This window comes from Equus asinus, chromosome 7 (assembly GCF_041296235.1).
Source record: "Equus asinus isolate D_3611 breed Donkey chromosome 7, EquAss-T2T_v2, whole genome shotgun sequence".
In the NCBI taxonomy this organism is placed as follows: Eukaryota; Metazoa; Chordata; class Mammalia; order Perissodactyla; family Equidae; genus Equus; species Equus asinus.
This window is the reverse complement of record NC_091796.1, coordinates 40,602,501-40,626,353: the sequence shown is the minus strand read 5'-3', so window position 1 is coordinate 40,626,353 and position 23,853 is coordinate 40,602,501. Positions and strand designations below refer to the sequence as shown.

Here is a 23,853-nt window from a genome sequence, read left to right as displayed (position 1 = left end):
AGACAATGGTGGAAACAAGAGGAATTAATTCCTTGCTCTTCATGGTGCTTACTTCCATCCTAGTGGGGATGTCTATCGAAAACATCATGGTTCTTGAAGCAGGACAGCCTGGCTGTTAAGGGTGTAAGCCTTGCAACTAGGGTGGGACACCTGGCTTCAGCTTTTCTGAGATGAGTGACCTTGGACTAGCCTCTGTACCCTCTTCAACCTTATTTCTAAAATAAGGATAGCAACAGTCCTGAGGCATAGTTTTTTTTAATTTTCAGGATTAAAAGAAATAATATATGTAAAGCATTTATAACAGTGCTAAGTAAATGCTAACTATCATCCTCTTCCTCTCTCTCCTCATCACCGGCACCATCAGTATTAGCTATTCCTTTGGCAGGTTTGATGGGCCAGTGGTCTATCTCCCCATCCAAGTTTTATTACTTAAAAGTAATAGAGTTGTATTTCCATTGTTTAGATATTTTAATTATCCTAACTCATTCTCTCTGAAATGATAGTACATCACTGGGATTTTTACTCTGTAATTCTCCATATATGGTCTTTAGGTGTCTATGGTCTTTTTTTTGGAATTTGAAGATTTGATCGAAAAACCTAGCAGTTTTGAAGTGGCAAGTAAACAGGGGTAGATGATCACTATCTCATCCTCCAAAGGCCGAGTTAATTTTAATTTAAGAGTCAGCCAGACCTGGATTTAAATTCTCTAGCACTTCACTGGTATTCAACCTCTTCAAGACTCAGTTGTCTCGTTTGTGAAGTCGGATTGTTGTGAGGGTTAAATGAAGTCATCTAAGTGTAATGGAAAAATCAACAGATGCTACTTGTAAACAAAACCTTTGAGAGACAGTCCTTCCAACAAATGAAAGATATTTTTTACTGCTGAGGCCTTGAAAGATGAATGTCTCTGCATAGTGAAGGGAGACAAAAATTGATGCTCCCAACATAATCCAGTAGGGAGAGGCTGGAGAAGATTGGAAGGAGTTATGACTCTTTCCCATGACTTTCCAATTTCAGTGGACTTTACTAAACCTACGATGGGTTAGTATTTTATACAAGCAGTTAGTCAATGGGGAATTTCATATCTGGTGGTACAGCGGCGATGTATGGTAGTGATCTGGGAGGCAGGAAAAGCCAGGAAGAGGCAAGCTCCCAGGGATTCACAAAAACAAGGATGGGTTTTGGATTTCCATAGGCCATGGGATTTGAGGGGTCTGTAACAATTTTACCAGACATTACCAGATCTTGGAAGCCACCAGCTGACATCTGAGTTGCATATGGAAAATATCTATGTGGTCCTCATAGTAATTAATCAATAAATGATAGCTACTATTATTATGCATAATTATTAACCTTATAAATCACTCATTTGAAAATCAATCTTTGGAATTTTGACATTTTCTTTTATTGCTTAGAAGCCTTTCATACACCATAGGTTGCACTGTTTATAAATAGCCAGAATATTTACTGCATAAGCAAGTTTCACAAAAATGTAAAACCATTGGGCTTCCTATAATGGTATTGACCTAGATCTCATTCATATATTCAACCTACTCACTCTCTTGGCTGCCATCTCCCTCTGTTTAAGGAAATCACCAAAGCTTATGATATTCGAGTCACCAAATTTTATGGTAATCTTGACTCTTCTCTCACTTTCTCGCTTTATTCAATGTTTTGCTAAGTCCTGTAGATTCTAGAACTGTAATCTTTCTTCAATCTATCCCCTGCATTCCAACCAAACTGCCATTAGCCCAATTCAGCTGGGGTGACTCTCTCTTGAGTTGTCATAGTGGTGCTGTCCTTGCTTTCTGCACTCCTGCTCCCATCTTATCTACCCTACATACTTCGTCAAATGAATTTCAGCAAAGCCTGACATTAATAATCAATTACTCCAAACCTCTTTTTGAAAACTATAAATGAATTCCCCGTTACCTATCATCTATAAAGTGCACATTTTCCCCACGCTATAACCTCCCACTTCTCTCTGTGTCTCTTTCTCTCTCTTTTTCTCCCTCGTAGGTAAATGCCCTGCTTGAGATTCTTTTCAGGGATAAAAGAGTTTCTGAGCTAAGATCTGAAAAAACTTAAGAGAGGAATTTCAGCTGGAAACTGCTTAGACCACAGTGGGTGGGGTGGGGGAGGTGGGGGAGTAGGCGGAGGGAGATCCCGAGTGATTGGCCAGGAGGAGACTTCAAAAATCAGCTAGTTTTCCCTAAACTTCCAGCTGGAATGGTACCCAAAAGTCCCAGAGGACAGCTGCTATCCTTGTCTTAGATTTTTCCAGAGAGGTAAACTCCCTGGAGAATTTGTTCCAGCTGATTTGTTGTTGTATTTAGGTTTCTTTATCATAGCTGTTCCTGGTAATTACACAGCAGCTTTCATGGGAAGAGCCTTTAAATAGACCTGGTAATGCCTCTCTGAGGTAGGTAAAAGGCAAAGTGTCATTATCCCCATTTAACAGATGAAAGAATAGAGGAAGCAGGGCTTGGGCACCTCTTCTAGTGCCTGGGATGGCTTTTATTTCTTTCATTTCACAAAGGAAATGTCTCCAGGGCTTTCTCACATAACCCTCTGATTCTCAGGTGTGGCTGAAAAGGCCTTAGCTTCCCATCTTTGGACGCTGGAGCCTCCCCTCCTTCTCCCACCATGAGTCTGGTTGTGTGGTGACTGGAAAATGGTCAGTCAGATACATTATTTAGTTTTTCTAAACTGGAAGTAACTTTAAGATCTGTTTGGTCATATCATAAAGACAATACGTGCTCACTGGGAAAAATTCTGACCATATTTAAAAGCAAAAAGGGACTTAGTTTATAGTAGGTGCTTGATAAATCTTCTTGCTTGAATGAAGAAATGATGAATAAAAAAACAAATGGGTGAAAAGAGTCAAAATCACTGGTCACCCCACTATCCAGGAACAGGTCACTATAGGTACTTCATCATCCTTTCTGTTCCTCATCTGTTTTAAGGTCCAATCAGTGAGTGTGCTGGTGGGGACATCAGAAGGCAAAAGGGAAAGATGAAAAGCCATGTTTCTGACCTACAAGGTGGAAGAGTCAGTGGGTAATATATTGGGGATGGACAGTCTTATTGACTAACCTCCAAATCTAACCTGCTACCTTTCCTCGGCACTGCCCCAAACCCCTGTCTTTATCCTTACTTGAGCCTTGAGCATGCCCAAATAATCAGTCTTGCTGTTGTCACACCACCACATTCATCATTTTTATTAGATATCTCTGTTTTTCTTTGTTCTTTAGGATTGGGGTTGTCTCATAGAATGGGAGCTACCCACTATAGAGGGAAGTTTACCAACTTTCAGTTATTAGCACAATATAGCACCTTCATGATATTTGCCATATCTACATTCTATGATATTACTTACTTAGAATTTTATTTAAATCTGCTCTTAAAAAAATACTTAATCCCTGGCTATCGTAGTGTTTCCAAATGCTGGCTGCTCTTTAGAATCACCTAGAAGAGCTTTTATAAAATATCTAGGAGGGGGCACCTCTCAGAGATTCTGCTTTAATGATCTGGGGTGAGATCCAGCATTGGAAGGTTTTTTCAAGCTTTCTGTGTGATTCTAATGTACAATCAGGATTGAGAGTCATTGTTCTAAGCAATTATATTTATGAGTCATGGGTTTCATGGGTTAATTGTGTTTTATTTCTATACATGTTAAAATATGGTAATACCTACCTATTAAAATAAATTTAAAAATGGTTTCTTGTGTACCATCTGAAATTGTCTCACATTCTACCAGCGGTAGGTGAACCATAGTTGAGGACACACTATAATAAATGGAAGAAACCAGGATTTTAAAATCTGAACCTCTGGAAACCTAGTTACATTCCAGCTCTGCCACTTCTTATCTGCTTGACCATGAGAAGATCAACATCTTTATTGGCTGTGGCTTTGTACATTGCAATTGCAATTAACCTCCTTCCCACCCCTTCACTCCTCACCCAGCCTTTGTAGCACACCAGGGTCTTCCACAATTGTTCCCTGACATGCGCTAATTCCAGAATGTTGCTATGTCCTCCATGGGGTAGTTTGCTTATGCTTTTGCCATGTTCTTCTGAGCGTCAAACCTGCAGACCAGTTAATAATGGCAGAGGCAGACATGACAAAAAAGCCTTAAGGTCTTCATCTGAACCCACGAAATGCAGGCCTCCCCAAAGTTTAGACTTAGAATGGTTCTATCTTCGTATTTTACATAACACTTCACACTCCATTCTTGGTACTTTGCTTCACACGAGGAACAATGGCTTCCAGCCAAGTTTATATTCACTGCATTTCTCCCCGTCTTCCCCACCTCCCAGATTAAAGCTTCCTTTAGTAACTAGGAGCAGTTGAATATCTTCTTTGCTTGATTACCTATATAATCCCTAATTCTAATACCTAGTACTTAGTGCCTTTCTTCTGAAGAGCATAAATTGCAATGGAAATAGCATCTCATTAATCCTCCCCACATCCCTGTGAGGAGGTTGCGTGGCAAATATCACCTCTTAGACTAATCTTCCTGCCTGCAAGTGGGATGCAGAGTCTCCTCGCTCACCAGCACAGATGCTTGTTACCGAACAAGCTGGTGGGGACAACCAGTGTTTGTGTGATAGGAGAAAGCTCTTCTCCTTGTTCAAGAGAGAAGTGGTTCTATGCAGCCTGTCACAAAGGAGCCATTCAAGCTCTGTGTAGCTTAGTGACAAAGAAGATAAAGCATCACTCTCACGCTACTGATGAACTCATAAGTAATGCCTGCATTTAAACTCCTAATAAAGCCCAATTATTACACTGTGCTGCCTCTTGAGAACCAATCTCATTATTGAGACTCCTTGAGCTCTCTCTGACTCTCTCGCTCCCATCTGGCCAGCTTTTTGAAGAGATAAGAGTGACTTCCTGACCTGAGGAAACTTTAGTACCTGCTGCACAGGAAAAAGTACAGAAAGACACAAAACCATAGAATGATGGTGAAAATTCAAGTTCAGGATATAATGTATAACGACTTGTCTCTGGGAGTCTAGGACATAAGAGAAAAAATGAATATTTTAACAAAATCACATTTCAAAGCAAGAAGCGCAGCCATTCAGGATGATGCTGAGGGGGGCCATGCCAGATCCCACCTCATGACCTAGAACTTGATTGTATCCATTACTCTAACTCCAGGGAGAGATTTCTTGTGGGGAAAGTAGGAAGCTTGTTCTGAGCAACTGGAGTCAGCCTCCTGCCAAGCAGGCTGTTTCCAGTTGGAGAGTCACTGCAGGAGTGGCCATGCAGGGAGACAGGGAGAAAAGTTAGTTAGTAACCGAATATATTACTTCAGGCTTCTCCTGGAATATTCATGGCAACAAAGAGGTGTCCATATTCAAGAAAAGGGAGTTTCAGCTGATTCTGGCCCAGAATTTATTTTTAGGGGAAGACTAATTCTATGAAATCAGCCTGGGGTTAAGATAAATGAAGAAGGTTACACTTATTTTGGGGTAGATAAGCAGCGAGGGTCTGAGGACAGCCTGGGGTGTGTGCTGTGGAGACAATGAGGTGTGGCTTGTGGGATCCAGCTTAGGGGCACCCTGCTGCTGTGGGTGAAATGGGAATCTCTTATCCTCCTCCCTTTTTCCTCTCTCTCCCCATGGGAAGCCAGTTCTTTCTGTTCTTTGCTGCTTCACCAACCCTGGAGGGACTAAGGGCTAAAGAAAACCCCAGCTCCAGGGCTCCGTAGGGTCTAGAAGACCCTCCAGTATTTCCTTCAAAAACGGCATTCACAGAAGCCTCTGAGACCCACCTGACAGCCAGACCATGATAATATCCTTTTCCATCATCATCTTTCAACAAGCAGAAACAAATTATTCTGCGCAAGTTTACCACATTCGACGATGTGGCTTGAATTATTCTGAAAATTCTCTAGTGCAGTAGGTACCCACATTTTATCATCTGGGAATAAATACCTTAGAGTCTGATAATTACAATAACTTTCCCAATGACCCAGTTCCCTTTTTCTCATGTCAATTACTCAGATTTCTTTTAATTTTGCAACAAATTTTCCCCAAACTTATCTTTCAATAAATTACGATCAGTATCTTCTGCCATCTTCTACAGATATGTAGCAAATTGGAAAACAGAAGCAATTATTTATTTAATCCTGTGATTTTCAAAGTGTGATCCAAAAACCCCTGGTAGCAAAAACTGGCTGGGAGGGGCTGGCCCCGTGGCCAAGTGGTTAAGTTCGTGGGCCCTACTTTGGCAGCCCAGGATGTCGCAGGTTTGGATCCTGGGTACAAACCCAGCACTGCTCGTCAAGGCATGCTGAGGTGGCATCCCACATGCCACAACTAGAAGGACCCACAACTAACAATATATACAACTATGTACCCGGGGTCTTTGGGGAGAAGGAAAAATAAAATCTTAAAAAAAAATTTAAAAACAAACTGCCTGGGATGTTGCTAAATATGTATGTTTCTGGGTGCACATTCCAGATCAATTTATTTAGAATCTCTAGGGTAGAGCTTGAGAAGATATATTTTATTTAAAAACTCAATGGTTGTTTCTTAAGAGAACTGCTGGTTTAGACAAGATTTTTCTAGGGTTGAGAAAAGAGGACCTGCAATTTTTTTCCCTTCTTCTAGCTTTGCATTACTGGAAGAGCTATTAATGTATCACTGACTTGGATAATTGCTTAATTGCTTATATAACTTTGCTTGTATATATCTAGTTGAAAAGTAACATTTCAGTTAGTTTCCCTAACTTGTTTTCTAACTCCCTGTGTCCTATTCTTGGCCCTTGTTATGGACTGAATTGCATCCTCCCAAAATTCATATGTTGACGCCCCAAGCCCAGTGTGACTGTATTTTGAGATAGGGCTTTTAAGAAGGTAATTAAGGTTAGATGAGGCCATAAGGGTGGGCCTTAATCTCATAGGACTGGTGTCCTCATAAGAAGAGGCAGAGACACCAGGTCTCCCTCTTTCTACCGCCAACCCCTCTGCTCCTGCACACAGAGGAAAGGCCATTTGAGGACACATTGAGAAGGCAGCTGTCTGCAAGCCAGGAAGAGAGGCCTCACCAGAAACCAACCCTGCTGGCACCTTGAACTTGGACTTCCAGCCTCCAGAACTGTGAGAAAATGAATTTCTGTTTAAGCCACCCAGTCTATGTTATTCTGTTATGGCAGCCCAAGCTGACTAATATAGCCCTCCTTACCGGAACTGTCCGGCCAACAGGAACGTAGGGCTGAAAGATACCAGTGAGTTTCACACTAGTTTTGGGAACTGACACTTGAGAAGGAGCCTTCTCTGGTCAAATTTGCATGACTGCCTTGAGAAAGGATCTTCCTAAATCTTCCTAATTTCACCACATGACAGCTCTACTCCATAGCAGCCTACCAATTACAGGTATGGAGCACTTGGACGATGAGGAGGCAGGCTCATTATCTCCTCCTCTGTTTGATGCCAGGCTACCTTATATACGCGTTAAACGATAACAGATAACAATGTTGCAACACAGGAAGGGCAACTAGGAGGGATAAGAACAGATACAGCTAACAGAGAACCGATTTGCATAAGCTTTCCTGGTAGACCCTAACTAGCATCTATAAAGCTACAGACGTGAATGTCTTTGTGTTTTCAGAAATTTTAAATGTTTCTTATGCTCTGAGACTTTAAAGTTTCGTCGCCATAAAAAAAGGTGAAGCGTTCGCCAGAAAAATCTTTCTGAAGTGAGATTATTCTTTCTAGATCAAAAAGACTATCGTTTCCTGGAACTTGAGCTATCATTTGCCTAGACTGGTGGAAGGCTTGAGGGGCTTCTTGCTGTACAGGGGGGCCCCTTCCTTGGAAGGATTTTTACTTAGACCACTCGCTGCTGCTGGTGTAGTTTGCTGCTGCCGGACTCTGGAAAAATTGCAAACCTTGAATTTATTGAAGTGCATTAGAGTGGTGTTTAATTATTTCAGTTTTGCTTTGTCTGCTTTCTCTCTTTCCTAATTTTGAATATAAGAATGTCTGAGTGACAGTTGAAGTTTGTTGGGCTTCTAGGAGTTCTGAAGTGATTGCCTAGAATTAGGTACCTTCTTTACGTGACTAAGATTTCTGCCGAGGGAAAAGATGTCTGCCTTCTAAACACACACACACACACACATACATGTGACTAATTTAGGGCAGTTATCTGCTTTCTTGGGATCTGCTGGTAGTGCATTCCAAAAACTATAAAGTTATCACAGACTTTTGATAACGCCTTGTCCCTTTCAATATCCAGATAAAGAAATCCATGTTAAAATTCCCTCCACTTTGCACTCAGATCTATCATGGTGGCCTGGAGACTTCTCTGTTACATAATAGAGATGTGAATCTTTTAACAGAAAGCAAGAATATGATTGTTCAAAGAGATTCATAATCACAATAGAAATGGTTCCATCCAGAAGCATAAACATTAAGCCTAGGAAATGATTTGCTGAACATTCTCTCAGATCCACACGTTCAAAGCTACAGTTAGTGAAGTAACGGTACCAACCTGCTAAGAGTATTAAGTAACTTCTTGTCAGGAGCAGCAGATATTTCGTGTCCCTAAAGAAAATTGCAAAAAGACTATAGCAAAGGCAGATGAAACCGGACAAGTAATTCTCACGAGGAATTTAGCTTTTCCATGTCAGCAACCGCCCTGGTGATAGGTCCAGCCAAGCCCTCAGCTGAATCTCAGCCATGACTGAAAATCCTGGGCTGGGCTGTTTCCTGCTGATCCCTGTACGGAATGCATCACCTTTCAAATGAGAACTTTTGGTTTTCAGGTTTGTTTTCTTTAACATATTTCTTCTTCTTCTGCAGTGGTTCTTACGTGTCATCACTGTCTTGGTAGTCAAAGAAATCCACCTCATTTCCCTAAAATAATTATTGTATAAACATAGTTTGAATAAAAATTTCTTATGTGCCTTTAAGAAAATTTAGGTAAGTAACTTGAATAGTGAATATTTTATCTCTGAATAAAAGATTTGCTAAACTAAGGCCAGACTATCACTTGAGAAATATAATGCCTAAGTCAACATAAAGCCAAAATAATCATATGAAGAAGAAAACAAGCAACACCAAAATCAACCAGAGATATTTTCCTCTGCCACATCAAACAGCAAGATTTTTAATAGACATCTGCCATATAAAAGTCTCTACAGAGTTTTCCACTGCACATCTGCATGCATTTGCTTTTCATTTTTGTGAAATAGAACACCCAGTTCCGGCAGGAGGTAGCCCCAGCTGTGAGCTAGGAACCAGAAGAAGCCCCACCAAAAACGCTTAAAAGACAAACCAACTAAAAAAATGGCCAAAGGATTTGAATAGATATTTAATATATATATATATATATATATATATATATATATACATACACACAAGTGGCCAATAAGCATATGAAAACATGCTCAACATCATTGGCCATTAGCCAAATGAAAATCATAATGACATAGCTTTTCACACCCACTAGGACGGCTGTAGTAAAAAAGACAGATAATAAGTGTTGTTGAGGATGTGGAGAAATTGGAGCCTTTATACACTGCTGGCGAAGATGCAAAATGCTGCAGCTGCTTTGGAAAACAATCTGACAGTTCTTCAAAAGATTAAGTATTTGTTTAACGTTAACTGAATTACCATATGACCCAGCAACTCCACTCTTAGGTATCTACCCAAGAGAAATGAAAACATATATCCACTCAAAAACTTGTACATGAATGCTCATAGCAGCATTATTCATAATAGCAAAAAGTGAAAACAAACTAAACGTCCATCGACTGATGGATAAAGAAAATGTGATATATCGAAACAACAGAATACTATTTAGCCATGCGAAGGAATGAAATACTGTTGCATGCTACAACATGGATGACCTTTGACACATTATGCTATATGAAAGAAGCCAGTCAAAAAAGATCATACATTGTATGATTCCATTCATATGAAATGGCCAGAATAAGCAAATCTAAGGAAACAGAAAGTAAATTAGAGGTTGCCTAAGGCTGGGGGGTGGGGTGGAGGTTGGGCCCTGACAACTAACATGTATAGGGTTTTTTTGGAGGAGTCATAAAAATATTCTAAAATTAATTATGGTGACGGCTGCACAACCCTGTGAATATATTAAAAATGATTGGATTATACACTTTAAATGGATGAATTGTAAGGCATGTAAATTATATCTCAATAAAGCTTTTCAATGTAAATCCACCATGGTTTTTCTTTTCCAGTTGCTGACACAGATAGATCAAGAGGAGGCAACAGACTCCAGGACTGGCCTAGGCTCTCTAGTTTACTCAAAGATGGATAAAACAGACACTGTCAGCAGAGACGTTAACACTATTAGAGTAGCACCTGCGACTCAGGCTGTGGGAACCCAGCTCTAGAAGGAACATATTGTATGGAATTAGCAGTACTGCCAAGTGAAGGGAAAGGAGATTAGATATAAGTAGAACTATTCTTATAAAAAGAAAAGCTATCTATTATCAAGTATCCACAGCCAGGCACTATGTTAAGTGTTGTACATACATTTTTCTAGCAGTCAGAATTGCCCTAATGAGGTGGGTATTATGGACATTTATAAGTAAGCAGTCTGAAAATAGGTTAAGTAAATTATCCAAGGAGCCAGCTTATAAACGGTCAAGTTGGGATTTGAATCCACATCTGTCTGACTTTTAGGTCTTAATAGAATGGTTTAAGATACTTGCATTATAAGCATAACCTCTTATTATATGATATTCATATATATATATATACACATATATACCTAGCTTTACTTTATGGTCCCTATCTACAAATGTCATTTTGGAGTGGACACTTGTGAAAACCTTAAGACAGGGAGATTACAGGAATTGCCATTGGCGGTAGTGGTACAGTTGCCATAGTAACCAATTCACCACTTTGGTCTGTGTTATGAGGCACACACTTCTGTCTCTATAATACACCAGTATTGACTGGGATACCTCACAGCATCAGTGAACCCCCGTTAATGCCGAGGAGATAGAAAGTGCTGAGGTCTTAGTGTGCATCTTAAAGCACGAAAGTTTTTCCTTCAAAGTTTCCCTCTCTGACCCACAGATTTTACATTCCCTCTTCTAAACCTTTCCATTTGCCCAGGATGCTCTAGTGTGGTTGGTTTTGAAAGGTGCTAAAAATCAGGGCCAGACAGTGATCTGAGGCTTTGTTCTAAGCCGGATTTACAAATATGACTATTGTCTTTTTGGTGAAAAATTGACTCTCCCAACCCAATAATTCTGCACTCAGTGCCAGTCTGTGAATCGTTGACTGTCTCGCCCCCATCCCCCCATACAAAATAGAGCTTTATTGGATAAAAACCCATCTCAGAAGTCACTGCACAGAAAATTTAAAGCTGGCACCCAACAATATGCACTTTGACTATGGAGACACACACGGACACGCACACACATCCATCTATCCAGATTTTTCAACAACGCTTCCACATTTTCAAGGACTCTTTCTTGTCTAATATTGGTGCTTTCTCTGTTCCTCCTCCTCTCCATATCACTGGCCACGCCTGTCTTCAGAGGCACCTGAAGGCACATAAGGCAGGGAAGTGAAACTGACTGTAATTCTTCAGTTCACTTCTCTGCAGCCTCCAGTGAGCCAGCCTCCATACGGTGACCCAGCTGAGCTCAGAGGAAGTTCAGAGTCCCTGCAAAGGTGCAATTTTCCAACCCGCTCGCAGGCGCACTGGGAGCAGAGAACCAGACATATGTACGGGAGAGGCTCTGGAGCAGTAGCAAACGAAGCCTCTAAGCTTGAGTTTATGAGATTAAACAGAAGAGAGACTCTCCTCTAGGAAAGGAAGGAAGCCTTTTATACCTAAAAAGGCCATCATTTTCCCGTTGAAGAATTAAATATAAAGTGTTGAGTGTGATCAGAAATTCTAATTTTCCCCCTTCCTTCCAATGCCCTTGTGTTCACCTTCGGGTCCCTTCAACTTCATTCTCATGTTCTTAAAAGGCTCTGACTATTTCTGTGCTATCAGTGAAATCACAGATCTGTTCAAGAGTTTTCTTAATAGGTGAAAATGTATTTAGGTAAATTTTGCTTAATGTATCTTTTAAAATTAAAAATAAATTAATTTTAAATAGCATTTTCTGTTTATGCAATTTTTTTCATGATTTCAGCTGATCCTTACCAAAACCCCAGGAAGTAGAACTAGAATTATTAAGCCATTTTACTGATGTGGGACTCAGCTAACATGGAGCTAGGACACACAATTAAATTTATGATTTCAAACGCAGTAGGGTCTCCACTTATTTTCTCAGTTCAAGTGAAAAAAATGCTGATTTTTCCAGTGTGGCATTCAGACGTGTAGTGGATAATCCTTAGCAGGCCCTACAACTTCCTCTGAAATATGGACAATGCTTCCTATATAATCTCTAGTCACACACACCTTCTTTCAGTTCCTAGAAGGTACCCTACTCTTCTCTGCCTAGTGTTTACGCATGCACTCTTCTCTCAGCTTGTGCCTTTAACAATAGCATACCCTGCCTTCCCCCAGACCCACTACTCAGGATATCTCATTTTCAAGGCTCACCCTAATCTTGTTCTGTGGAGAAAGTCTTCTTCAGCCACTCCAACAAGGTGACAGCACTCTGTGATACGGTCTCTCGGTACATGGCACTTTTCTAATCTATAGCAGGTATTACCAGGTTGATTAATTTGTGTAATAATTTACTCTTTTTCCTTATAGTGTAAACTACGTCACTCAGAAATGTGTCTCTTTTGTTCACCTCTGTATCTCAGAACTTAGCCCAGAGGTTGGTGCCATATATATATGTTCAATACAAATCTGGGAATATTCCACAGCAGAATTTCTTGTAAGTGGTAAAGTGTGATGCGTTACCCCAAGTTCCCACTGTGGGTGTGGCAGGGTCACCGTCATGGGTTCAGAAAAGCTGCCTGAGGTTGTGAAGTTCCCCTGGCTTCTCAGGTCTGCTGCCAGCTCCAATGATGCTGGGAATTAAGAGGATTTTGCAAAGAATGCAACAATATTTTCATCTCCTCATGTTGGCATGACGGGTTGTCCCCTTTGAACTGTGACATTTCTGAAACTACTGCATTAACTATTACAAGAGCGAAGAGCGTTTTATAAAACATCCTGATTAACTCAGATTACAAATATATAATTATTGAACTGAATCAAATTACAGGAGTGAAGGTACCATGATTGACCTTTTCTTCTTGTAGAAACGCTATTGTTTTCTTTTGAGGATGACTTTTTTTTTCTTTTTAATGGGACTCTGTCTTTAACTTTGCAAATCATATAAGTTGGGTATGTAGTGATTTAAATACTTCTAACTTCGTACTTATTTGTCCAACAAATTTGAATACCTACTCTCCAAACTCTAGAACATCCTTGCCCATCCTCCTCTACTGCTAGTACTTTTCCTTTCTTTTTCAGATGATTTCTCTCTTAATAATTTCTTTAATTTCTCATATTTCCTTGCATTTTCCTTGCTGTTTGTTTTTCTTCTTTTTTCATGTCCCTATGATTTATTTTCTCTCTTTGCATCATAAATATTCACTATTTTCATGTCCCCACTACTGTAGGCTTTCCCTAGTACTTTTCTGCTTCTAATGATGCAAACAGTTCTAACCTTATTTTCATTAATATTACTTGTGAATATATAAACCCTTTTGATATTTACAGTAAAAAGGACATATTCACTGTATCATCTGTGTACAACTGAGAGTCCTTCCCCTGGTTAGCTCACTCTCCTGCCCATATCATAATAGTGTGTGTGTGTTTTTCTAAGAAGTCATCATTAGTAATTCATGCATCATGAATTATCCTGGAAGTTATTGGAAAGGACATGACAATGAATATATTTTCTGAAATTCTAAATGAATGACAGAAGGCATAAGCATTTATGGCACAACAACGGTTAAAATGATTTTCTTGAAACAAAATATGAACAGAATAAATGTCCAATTAGAGTAATCTTATTTTATGTTGTTAAAATATACAGGCATTTTTAGAATTCTGGCTTCTATCTGTTGTATTTATCACCTGTAAGTGTCACCAACATGAATAGCTTTCTACTGTCCTCACAGAAACAAAGCTGATACCACTCTAGCACTCTAGTGCACAGAAATCTAGGGAAAAAAGCCTCTTGGTTCAAATTCAAGCTTCAAGGCTTTGTTTTGGTTTGTTTTATTTTCACAACCATTTTTCCACGTTAAACTGAAAGTTCTTATTTTTATTGATTTATTTAAAATATATTGGCTCATTCTGCTTTCAGTAATTCAATATCATAGGAACAAATCTGAGCAAGCTTGTTATTTAACCCCTTAACCTAAAAACTAATAATTAAGTATAGTAGACTAGTAGGAAAGAATTTTGGTGTTCTAATGTACTTGGCTTACTCTTCTTCATTGGTTGGGTGGTTTGAAGAAGTATGAGCAAGCAGGACATTTCAATCACTTCTATGGTACAGTAAAACAAAGACAGGGGAGGTGTCGACTAAAGTTTGCTTTCTGTAGAAGCATATCTACAATATACACTCATAATGGGAGTAGTCTTCAGATGAGGATGACCAGCTCCTAACTCAACACTATTCAGGTAATTGCACAAATGACATATCTCCTCTGAGCCTCAGTTTTCTAATATTTAAAAAGATTGAAAAAGTGTTGTAAGCATTAGAAAGAATGTAAGTAATATGTCAAGATGAAGGTAGGTGCTCAGTTAGTGATAGTTACTATTATTACGGGCAAACAATGGTTGTGTGTGTGTAATCATGTTTAAAATCACTTCCATTTGTATTTCACATTGGCTTTGTCAACTAAACTGAGCCAAAACCTAAGTGTTCACATCAACTTTAAAGACCAACACCAATTCATATGGAAGTCACAGTTTTGGATGGAGGTCAGGCACTGAGTTAAGCGTTTTCATTACAAATATTCAGAGCAGTCACTGAGGTCAGACTTATGTGTTTATCTCCCCCAAACCTGTAACACCACGAGTGCGCCTCCAGAGTTTACTCACTTAGGAGAAGTCAGGGAGGTTCTGCAGACACACTCAATCCAGCTGATTCACCCAGAAGTCAGGAGTCCTGACAACACATGCCCTTAGATCAGAGCAGCTGGAGATACAGGTTGGAATTGAGAAAAATAATTGCTCACCTGTTCATTTATACGCCTAGATTAGTTTGCTGGACATGTGTGCATCAATTTCAGAAAGCAGTGGGTTAAATGTATCTGACTACTCTGCTTTCCTACTGGAAATCATTAAAATACCACAGAAATGACATTTAACCTTCTTCTGAATAATGACCAATCTATCGTAGTTTGTTCTATATCTGGTATGCTTGAAAAAATGAGCAACTCATTCACCATTTTAATTAATCACTATTTACCCTCCTGGGACCCCTATTTAAATTCTTAAGTCTTATGGAAAGTTGAAATTCTAACTCAGCATGGTAGGATTATTTAGAGTAGAATTATTTCCAAGCATAAGGAGAAAGACCAATAGGATTCTTTCCACTAGAATAAGGGCAAAATTTTGCATCCATTCTGTTCATTGCTGTATCCCAAGTGACTAGCATGGGGGTTGGCAAATTGTGACTCACAGAACAAATCCAGCTGGCCTCCTGTTTCTACACGGCCCCCAGACACAGAATAGTTTTTAGCTTTAACTGGCAGAAAAAAATCAAAAGAAGAATAATATTTCATGACGTGCAAATTACATGAAATTTTAGTGCTTATAAATGACTTTTTACCCTAACACAGCCATGTCCATTCATTTACATATCATCCCTGGCTGTTTTTGTGCTGCCAGGGCAGAGTGGAGTAGTTTCAGCAGAGATGGTGTGTGATCCCCAATGCCAAAAATAATTACTATTTGGCCTTTCACAGAAAGAAACATGCCAACCCCAGGCCTAGAACAATATGTCTCCTTAACTTCTTTTAAAGTCGGATATATTAATATGTAACTGTCACAAGTTTCTTTGCAAAGGGCAAGTCTTAAGTCTACATATAACTCTCAGGACAATCACCAGATTACACTGCAGCACAGACAGGCTCATAGCGAGAAGCAGAATACTGTGGATGAGAACATAGACTCAAGAGCCACACTGCCTGGGCTCAGACTTTGGCTCCACCACTTACCACCTGTGCAACCAGAGGCAAAATGTTTAACTCCTCTGGTATCAGTTTTTCCATCTATAAAATGTGGCTAATGATGGTACCTATTCCTTAGAGCTGTTATGAGCATTAAATAAGCCATGTTTGTGAAATGCTTAGAACATCACCTGGTATGAAGTTAGCTGTTGTTGTTAGTGCTATGGAGTCAGATTCCGACTCCTAGTCACCCTTTGTAGAGTGGAGCAGAACCCTGTCGGGTCTTTTTGAGCCATCCTGTCACCTTCCGGTGCTATATCAGACACTGCTCTGCTGCTATTCACAGGGTTTTCATTGCCAATGTTTTTGGAAGTGGGTGACCAGGTCCTTCTTCCTAGTCTTAGTCTGGAAGCTCTGCTGAAACCTGTCTGCCGTGGGTGACCCTGCTGGTATTTGAAATACCAGTGGCACAGCTTTCAGCATCACAGCAACAGGCAGCCACCACAGTGTGACAACCGACAGACAGGTGATATGGTTCCCCAACCAGAAATGAACCCCGGCCCGGCAGGGAGAGCGCTGAATTTTAACCACTAGACCAGACCACTAGGGCTGGCTGAAATGAAGTAGCTGCTGTAAACAAAGCATTTTTGACTGTATTTTTAAGTTAAGAAAATTGAGATACTTAGTAATTAGCTAAGGTAATGAACGTCAACATGTTCATGAATATGGGAAAGGTATAAGCATGAATTAAATTTGAACATGTCCACTTTTGTCACTAAGTCCTCTAGGCCAATACGATGCATTAATATCTGCTCTAATTGCCTTTTGATTGTAGGATATAACTATTGGGCTCCCAAACCTATGATATAATTTTGTAATCAATGGTCCTGTTTCAGATCATAAACAAATCGTATTCTGAATGGTTGAGTAACTTCTGATACAAAATCTAGCTACCTAACAACTCCTAATCTGAGGGTATCGAATTGATACAATGGGAAGAAACAATTTAGAGAATGCATGGATACAAGATTAGTTTGCTTTGTTAAGGTGGTTATTCAGTTCTTAGAAAATATTGCCCTGCATTTAAAGAAACACTTTCTAAGCACCCAAGCCTGGACTCGAAACTGTGTATTCGGAAATCTAATAGCTTTTTAATCACTGCAAGTCATTTTAGCAAATAGATAATTAGTACGCCTGGTGTTTAGATAGATTTCTACATTAATTTATGTGAAATCTTTAAATAGGCTATGTTTTGTAGAAAATGAAATCTTTATAAGGTATTCTATCTTCTATAAAACATAGTATCTTGAAAACTACACTTCAATATAGGACTTTACACGGGACTGTAATAGTTGCTGGTTAAATGTTCTATAAAATGTAATTATTTTCATGAACACTTTTCTTTTACAGGAATTTTCCCAGAGAAGGTTCAACGGACTTTTGTTACATGCAGTAGTGACCTAGTTGAGGAACGTATTGGTCAAGGGCAACACTGAGGCTTTCTTATTTTATAATCTTAATTCCTTCAACTTTCACTAAGCATTTATTTAACTGGTACATTGTATGGGGTACAATGAAAATGTAAAAGAGAAGTTAATTAATCCAGTCTAATTTGATTTATTTGGGACAATTACTAAATTATGCATTAAAAATTTTTAAATACAAATAAAATAGAAATTTTGTGGGTGACTTGAGTTAAACTTAGACTATAAGTCTTCTGATATTTCCTTTTTAATATACTAACTGTCGCATGTCATGTCACTTTATTAAATTAAATCCTCATGCTTTAGAAACCTTTAATACTGACTTTTCCAGGAACTTTTTCAAGAACTTATTTCTTAAATTTTATATGTCTTGCAATAAAGCAAAAAGAAAATAACTAAGAAACAAGACTTCAAAATATTTTAATTTTTGTCCACTTAAGTCCTGTTGTCTTAAATTAGTTATGTATACATTTGAATAAAAGATGTCTCTTGTTTTCTATTTATTATTCTCAAAGCTTAATTTACTAAAATAAAATATAAATCTGAGGATAAATGGCATCCTAAGAAAAATGAAATTAAAAATTAGAGCAAAAATTAAAAATTGATTTGCGTATATATAAAGTCTTTGTGCTTGAGTTGCTTTATTTTTCTAGACAATAAAAATTCAAAATTACTTAATAATCTTTAAAAACATTTAAATTTTATTATATTAATGGCCCTACTCTCTACAGATAACATATATTCTTAGACAAGCAAATTCTCCTTGAAGTTATTTTGTTTACTTATATTTTGTTTTTATTCCAACGGATGGGTCAATTTTAGTTTTCAAACTCCCTCTCTGAATTTGAGGAACTTTTTTATATTTAGACTTTAAAAATTACAGGTGGATAAAAAGTAATAAATACAATGTCCTTCCATTCAACTCTCTTCAATAAAAGTGATGCAATTGCAAAAACAGCTGTTGAACACATTTCTCTCTCTGTCAAACTACGTGTAAGGCTGAGAGAACATTTTTATATTATGCTGATGCTATAATAAATGGGCTGATATAATACTGTTGGCTGCAACTTACAGTATTTTTGTCTACATTAAATTTAAGATCTTGATGGTTATTCTTGCATTCTTTCTGTGAATTAAAATTAGAATAATCTAATCAGTCCCTAAAAAAAATGCTATGGTTACCAATAATGGAACAAAATCTAAATTATATTACTTTGAGATGAACAAAAGGTTCACATGAACTGTTTTCTTTTCTGGATCTTCCGCTTTTAAAGGCAAATATGGTTTTCTTCCTACCGCACAAGTATCAGATTCTTGCAGCATCCATGACACTTGTAAGCATCCAGTGGTCAGACACCACTACATATCCCTCAAATGATATGACCCAGTGAAGCTGGAAGGTGTCATCACAGAGCCAGGCAGCCTGGTATCTCAGCCATCCACCAGGACAGAGCCAGCAGGGCCCAGCTGGTGTGCTGAGTCCAGACTAAGGTGAGAAATGGATTTTGCATTTTGAAAGTCAACTCTTCTAACACTGAGCCCTAGGATATACTTATCAGATAAAACTGCATTGAGGGCTTCAGGAATATTTATTAGATCAAATTTATGATGCTCATTTTCCAAAATTATTCCTAGAACAAGTTAAATCTTAATTTTATTATCCTTCTGGGTTTCTGAATTTATACTAGATTGTATATATTTTTAGAAATATGAATAAATGTTTGTTCAGAACTATAACTGTGTTGTCTGACTCTTGAATATGTATGATATATGCTAAACTAAGTATATGTGTAGGACTTTTAAAAGTTATGAAAGTTAAAATAATAATACTAATCACCAAGGCCCATTGGTGTGGTGACGTTGGCCCATCACACCAAGCTTACCATTTTGATCTTTAGACAAGCGAGAAACTCTTACAGAATAAGAATACATTCCACGTTCTTGTTCTCACTTGGACTCCCGTGTTCGCTCTTCAAGCACACGGGGGTTGGGATTCTTGCTTGTGCTATTGTCCTACTGTCATCTTTTGACACCACAATTCATTAACTCAGCTCTCACAGATGTGAGAAAAATCAACTTAGAAGATTTCTCAGTTCAGGATTTCCCATGCCTCCTGTGGGCCTCACCTGAACACCAATGCTGCCCAAACAATTGTAGAAAATATCTTCCATTTCTTAAGACTTTAGTTACCTAGATTTGGTAGAAACATCATGACGAAAAAAGAAACATTTAATTCCATAAGGCTGCACAAAGTGGATCCCATCCTTTAGACATCCTTCTATATAGGAAAATGCCATGGCAGATTTTTAAACGGTGTACTTTCTAATGTAACGCTTTGGTGGATTAGACTGGGGTAGCCTGGCATCTGGACTCATGATGTTGTATCATGAGAAACTGAAAAGATACTGCTTCTCTTTTCTAAAAAGAGGAAGAAACCCTCTGCTAGGTCTCGTTAAAAAGGGTTTTTAAAATTGGAGCCAATAAAACACCATTGACAACTCCTACAGTTTTTTTTTTAAATCTCAGCAGCATTTTACAAAAGACATCATTTCTCTCTCCTCTTTGACATGAAATCCTATTTGCAACACACACACAGATTCTAAATAGCAACAACCACAACTTCCCAACTTCTCTGTGACTTCGGAGTAGGCACAGAGACCAACTGGAGCTAGGTGACTCCTCTCTTTCCAATTTTCGACGGCGTTCCACTTTGAGACAGGAGCTACTAGGCATGATTCCCTCTGACACCCTGAAACCTCTTGCTTTGCTCTCCTTTAAAAGTGAAAAGGAAAGGCTTTCCACAAGATGGAAAAGTTTGCCTGAGTATGAGGTGCCGGAATTTCCAATAGCGACCCTAATGCACAAAGCATTTCCGAGCTCTAACCGCCAAAGGGAGTAAGTAGATCCCAGTCTCCAACAACAAAAAAACCAACTGGATGGTTTGACAGAAAGAATGAAAGCTCTCCTCTCCGAGCATCGCCTGGGCGCTTGTGCTGGCCCAGGGCAGGAACGATGTGGAGTGGGGTGGGCTCTTCTCGTGGCAGAATCCTTTTCCTTGAGCAAGCTCATGTTGAGAGCTGGAAGGAGCACTGGATAGAGAGGGTTCCAAAGCTGCTCTAACAGCCCGGGCCTTTGGCCCCACCTGCCTGTCAATTTCAGTTCACAAGTCCCACATTTCTTGCTCTGGGGATATTGAGAACGTGGGCTTTCTGGCGTTCAGGGATGCTGTTAGGCCAGTTCCCTGTTGACCTTTCAGGGACTCTGAAATCAACTTTCCCCACACAGTCTGAATTGTTTGTTTGTGTTTGTTTTCAGCCTGCCGGAGCCTTCAGCCCAGCCCGCCCCTCTCCCCCCTCTCTCTGCCCCCTCCCTCCGGCCTCTCCGGCTCCCCCCCCCACCCCCGCCCTCCTCTTTGTTGTCTCCTACCTGCTGGCCAGGCTCTGCCTGCAGTGCTGCCTGAAGGGCATCAGGTGGTAGTTCATGGCGTCCAGCAGCAGCTTCTGGCAAACTGGGTCGGTACGCATGAAATCCACTGACTGGACCCGCTCCACCAGCTCCGGGGCCGGGATGAGCGCGAAGCGGAGGCGCTTCATGAGGTCGGGCGCGTACTGCATGCGGGTTTCGCGGTCGTGCTCCAGCCACAGCACGGACATCTGGAAGAGCGCCAGTTCCGACTCCACCGGGGGCGGCAGCGAGTCCAGCAGGGCGCGCATCTCCTCGAAGTTGAGCAGCAGCACATCCTCCACCAGGTACTTGTTGGCCAGCTTCTTGGTCTCCTCCAGGCCGTGCAGCGCGGCGATCTTGCACACCTGCTTGTAGTTCTGCACCGAGATCTGGTCGTTGAGGAACTGCACGCAGAGCTTGGTGACCTGGGGGATGTGCAAGATCTTGCTGACCGACAGCACCTCCTCCACTGTGTCCAGGGAGAGGGTCACGTTGGCCGTGTAGAGGTACTCGAGCACCAGGCGCAGCCCGATGGACGAGCAGCCCTGCAGCACCAGGTTGTTGATGGCCCGGGGACTGGTCAGCAGCTTGTCGTCGGGGGAGGAGGAAGGAGTCCCGGGCTCCTCCTGCGGCGGCGGCTGCTGCTGCTGTGGCGGCTGCTGCTGCGGCGGCTGCTGCTGCTGGTCCTTGGGGGCCCCCAGGCCGTCCTGGCCGCCGACCCCTCCCCCGAGAGGGGGGTGGCTGGAGAAGAGCGATCGGAAGTACTGCGAGCAGGAGGCCAGCACGGCCTTGTGGCAGTGGAACTGCTGGCCCTGCGCAGTGAGGGTCACGTCGCAAAACAGCTGCTTCCTCCACAGCAGGTTGAGGCCATGCAGCAGGTTGTCGCTGTGGCTGGGGTCGAAGGTGGAGGTCCTGTCCCCGGATCTGGACATGGCGAGCTGACTCGGCGTACCTGGCTTTAAACCCTCCTCCAACCTGGCAGACGGGGTGGGGGATGGGAGGGAGGGGAGAAGGGTAGTGGAGGGAGTGGGGTGTGGTCGGGGTGGGGAAGGGTGTGGAGGGGAGGGGAGGGCGAAGAACAACAATCAGTGCTCAGCTTGGCTCCTGCCCGGCGCGCCTCCGGACCCCGACCCTAGGAGGAAGGTCTGAAGGCGCTGGATCCCTGAGCGCCACCAGAAGGGCCCTGTCTGGGGTCCGGGCGCCCGTTCGGCTCCCTGCTACTCCTCTCGCCACCGCCCACACACTTCGTCCCTCACTTTCCTAAAACCACCCCGGATCGGCTCTTGGCAGCGACAGCGGTGGCAGCAGCGACGGCAAAGTGGCGGCTGAGGCCGAGACACCTCGTGGGCTTGTGTCCATGCCGGGCCGGATGAAGGGAAAGGCCGGGGAGTGGGTAGCCGGGGGTGCACCGAGAGCGCAGAGGCGACCGACGGCGGAGGTTCCAGGTCAACTTGTGCCCGAAGCTTTGCTTTTCGCAGTTGGTCCAGTTTTGGGGGGTAGGAAAGGGGGCCCCACAAGGGTGCGGGCGGGCGATTCTTAGCCCTCCAAAAGCTGGGAACCCCTTCAATTAATCCGTGCTGCCCCCAGAAACTCCTAGGCTAATGTCTGAGGGAGCAGATAAAGCCCTTTCTTCTCCCGGGAAAGTGCAGCGGAGCGCGGTGAGGACCAGCTCAGTGGACTCGGCAGAGGCGGGAGCTGTCCTTATCAATTCTAGCTCATTTCCCTCACCCCGGCCCTGCCTGCTTCCTTGCTTCGCAAACTGTTGGCTTCCCCGTCACCACTCAGTTTTGCTAATTTTCCAGAGATGCCTTTAAACCTGGCAGGAGAGTCCCTCCAGCCCCCCCACCCCCGGGCCCCCTCTCCTCCGCCCCCCCGCATTTCAAAGCGAGGAAGTTCGGACGTGTGTCTCCCCTTCCCTCGCGGGGCGGCCCCGAGGAAGATGGGCAGGGAGGAAGTGGGGCTACTGGGGTGGATTTAGAGCAAGAGCTGGGAGGCCCGGAGGGATTCGTGTGCACGGTTCTCCCTCTTGGGCACCAGGCGCAGTGGCTTTAACTCCAGTAACTATAAGAAGTTCAAGTTAACAGGCAGGTGTTGGGGGAGGGGGTGGGGGCTGTCCAATGGATGGGGGGGGGGATGCACAGTTCGGTATGGGGTCTCTGCATCCCACCCAGAATGGTCGCCCGCAGCCGTAGCTTCCTTCCGAGCCCCTCCGTACAGCCCCCAGCGGCCCCCCACTCGGGCACCCCCACTCTCCCGGCCCTGGAACTACTTCTGTAAAAAGTCTGAGCCGCCCGCATCCAGGCGGTGGAGGGCAGGATGGGGGAGGCGAGGCGAGATCGACACGCTAGGTCCTTAACCTGTAATTGCACCTTCTAGGGCTGAGCAGAAAGGGACCCTCTGCCCACATCCCGCCCGCGCGCCCACCAGCCCCGGAGGGCCGCCGCCGCCGCCCGGCTCAGAGGGATCCCGCCGGACCTGCCCCTTCCGCTGCGGCTCACTCTGCCCTGCCTGGCGCCAGTCCTGGATCGCCGGCTTCCTATTTATGCCGGACTGGGCTCCTCTGGACTCACTTTGCCATCCCGTTCTAGGTGGACCCTAACCTCCCTCGAGCTCCCTCCCCCGGCAGCACGCCCCCCCGCCCCCCCACCACCAGTCGCCACAGCTCTGGCTTTCCTGAAACATCTCCCAGAGTCTCTCCCTTTAAGTGGAGCCGGTCATACCTCTCTCTCGCTCTCCCCGGTTCGTTGTCTCGCCCCCCCCACCCCCATCTTTTCCTGTTCCCTTCCTTCTTGCTCTCCTTCTTTGCCTTTCCCCCTCATCTGCTTATTTCTTGCAATAGGAGTTTTATTCTTTATG

The 23,853-nt window shown here is 42.2% G+C and overlaps 1 protein-coding gene and 1 long non-coding RNA gene across 2 annotated transcripts in view; one reads left to right on the top strand and one right to left on the bottom strand.

The window, feature by feature from the left end:
* KLHL14 (kelch like family member 14) overlaps positions 1–23,853 on the bottom strand; it is a 95,954-nt gene that overhangs the window by 71,850 nt on the left and 251 nt on the right. The window contains exon 2 of the mRNA XM_044774543.2: positions 20,980–21,972. Within this exon, the coding sequence (XP_044630478.1) occupies positions 20,980–21,929 (950 nt within the window). The 5' untranslated portion in view covers positions 21,930–21,972. The remainder of the gene's footprint in view (positions 1–20,979; positions 21,973–23,853) is intronic.
* The window catches only part of LOC123287307 (uncharacterized), a 2,728-nt gene continuing 926 nt past the window's right edge, over positions 22,052–23,853 (top strand). Inside the window, exons 1-2 of the long non-coding RNA XR_011504472.1 lie at positions 22,052–22,493; positions 23,374–23,736. This is a non-coding gene — a long non-coding RNA (uncharacterized lncRNA). The remainder of the gene's footprint in view (positions 22,494–23,373; positions 23,737–23,853) is intronic.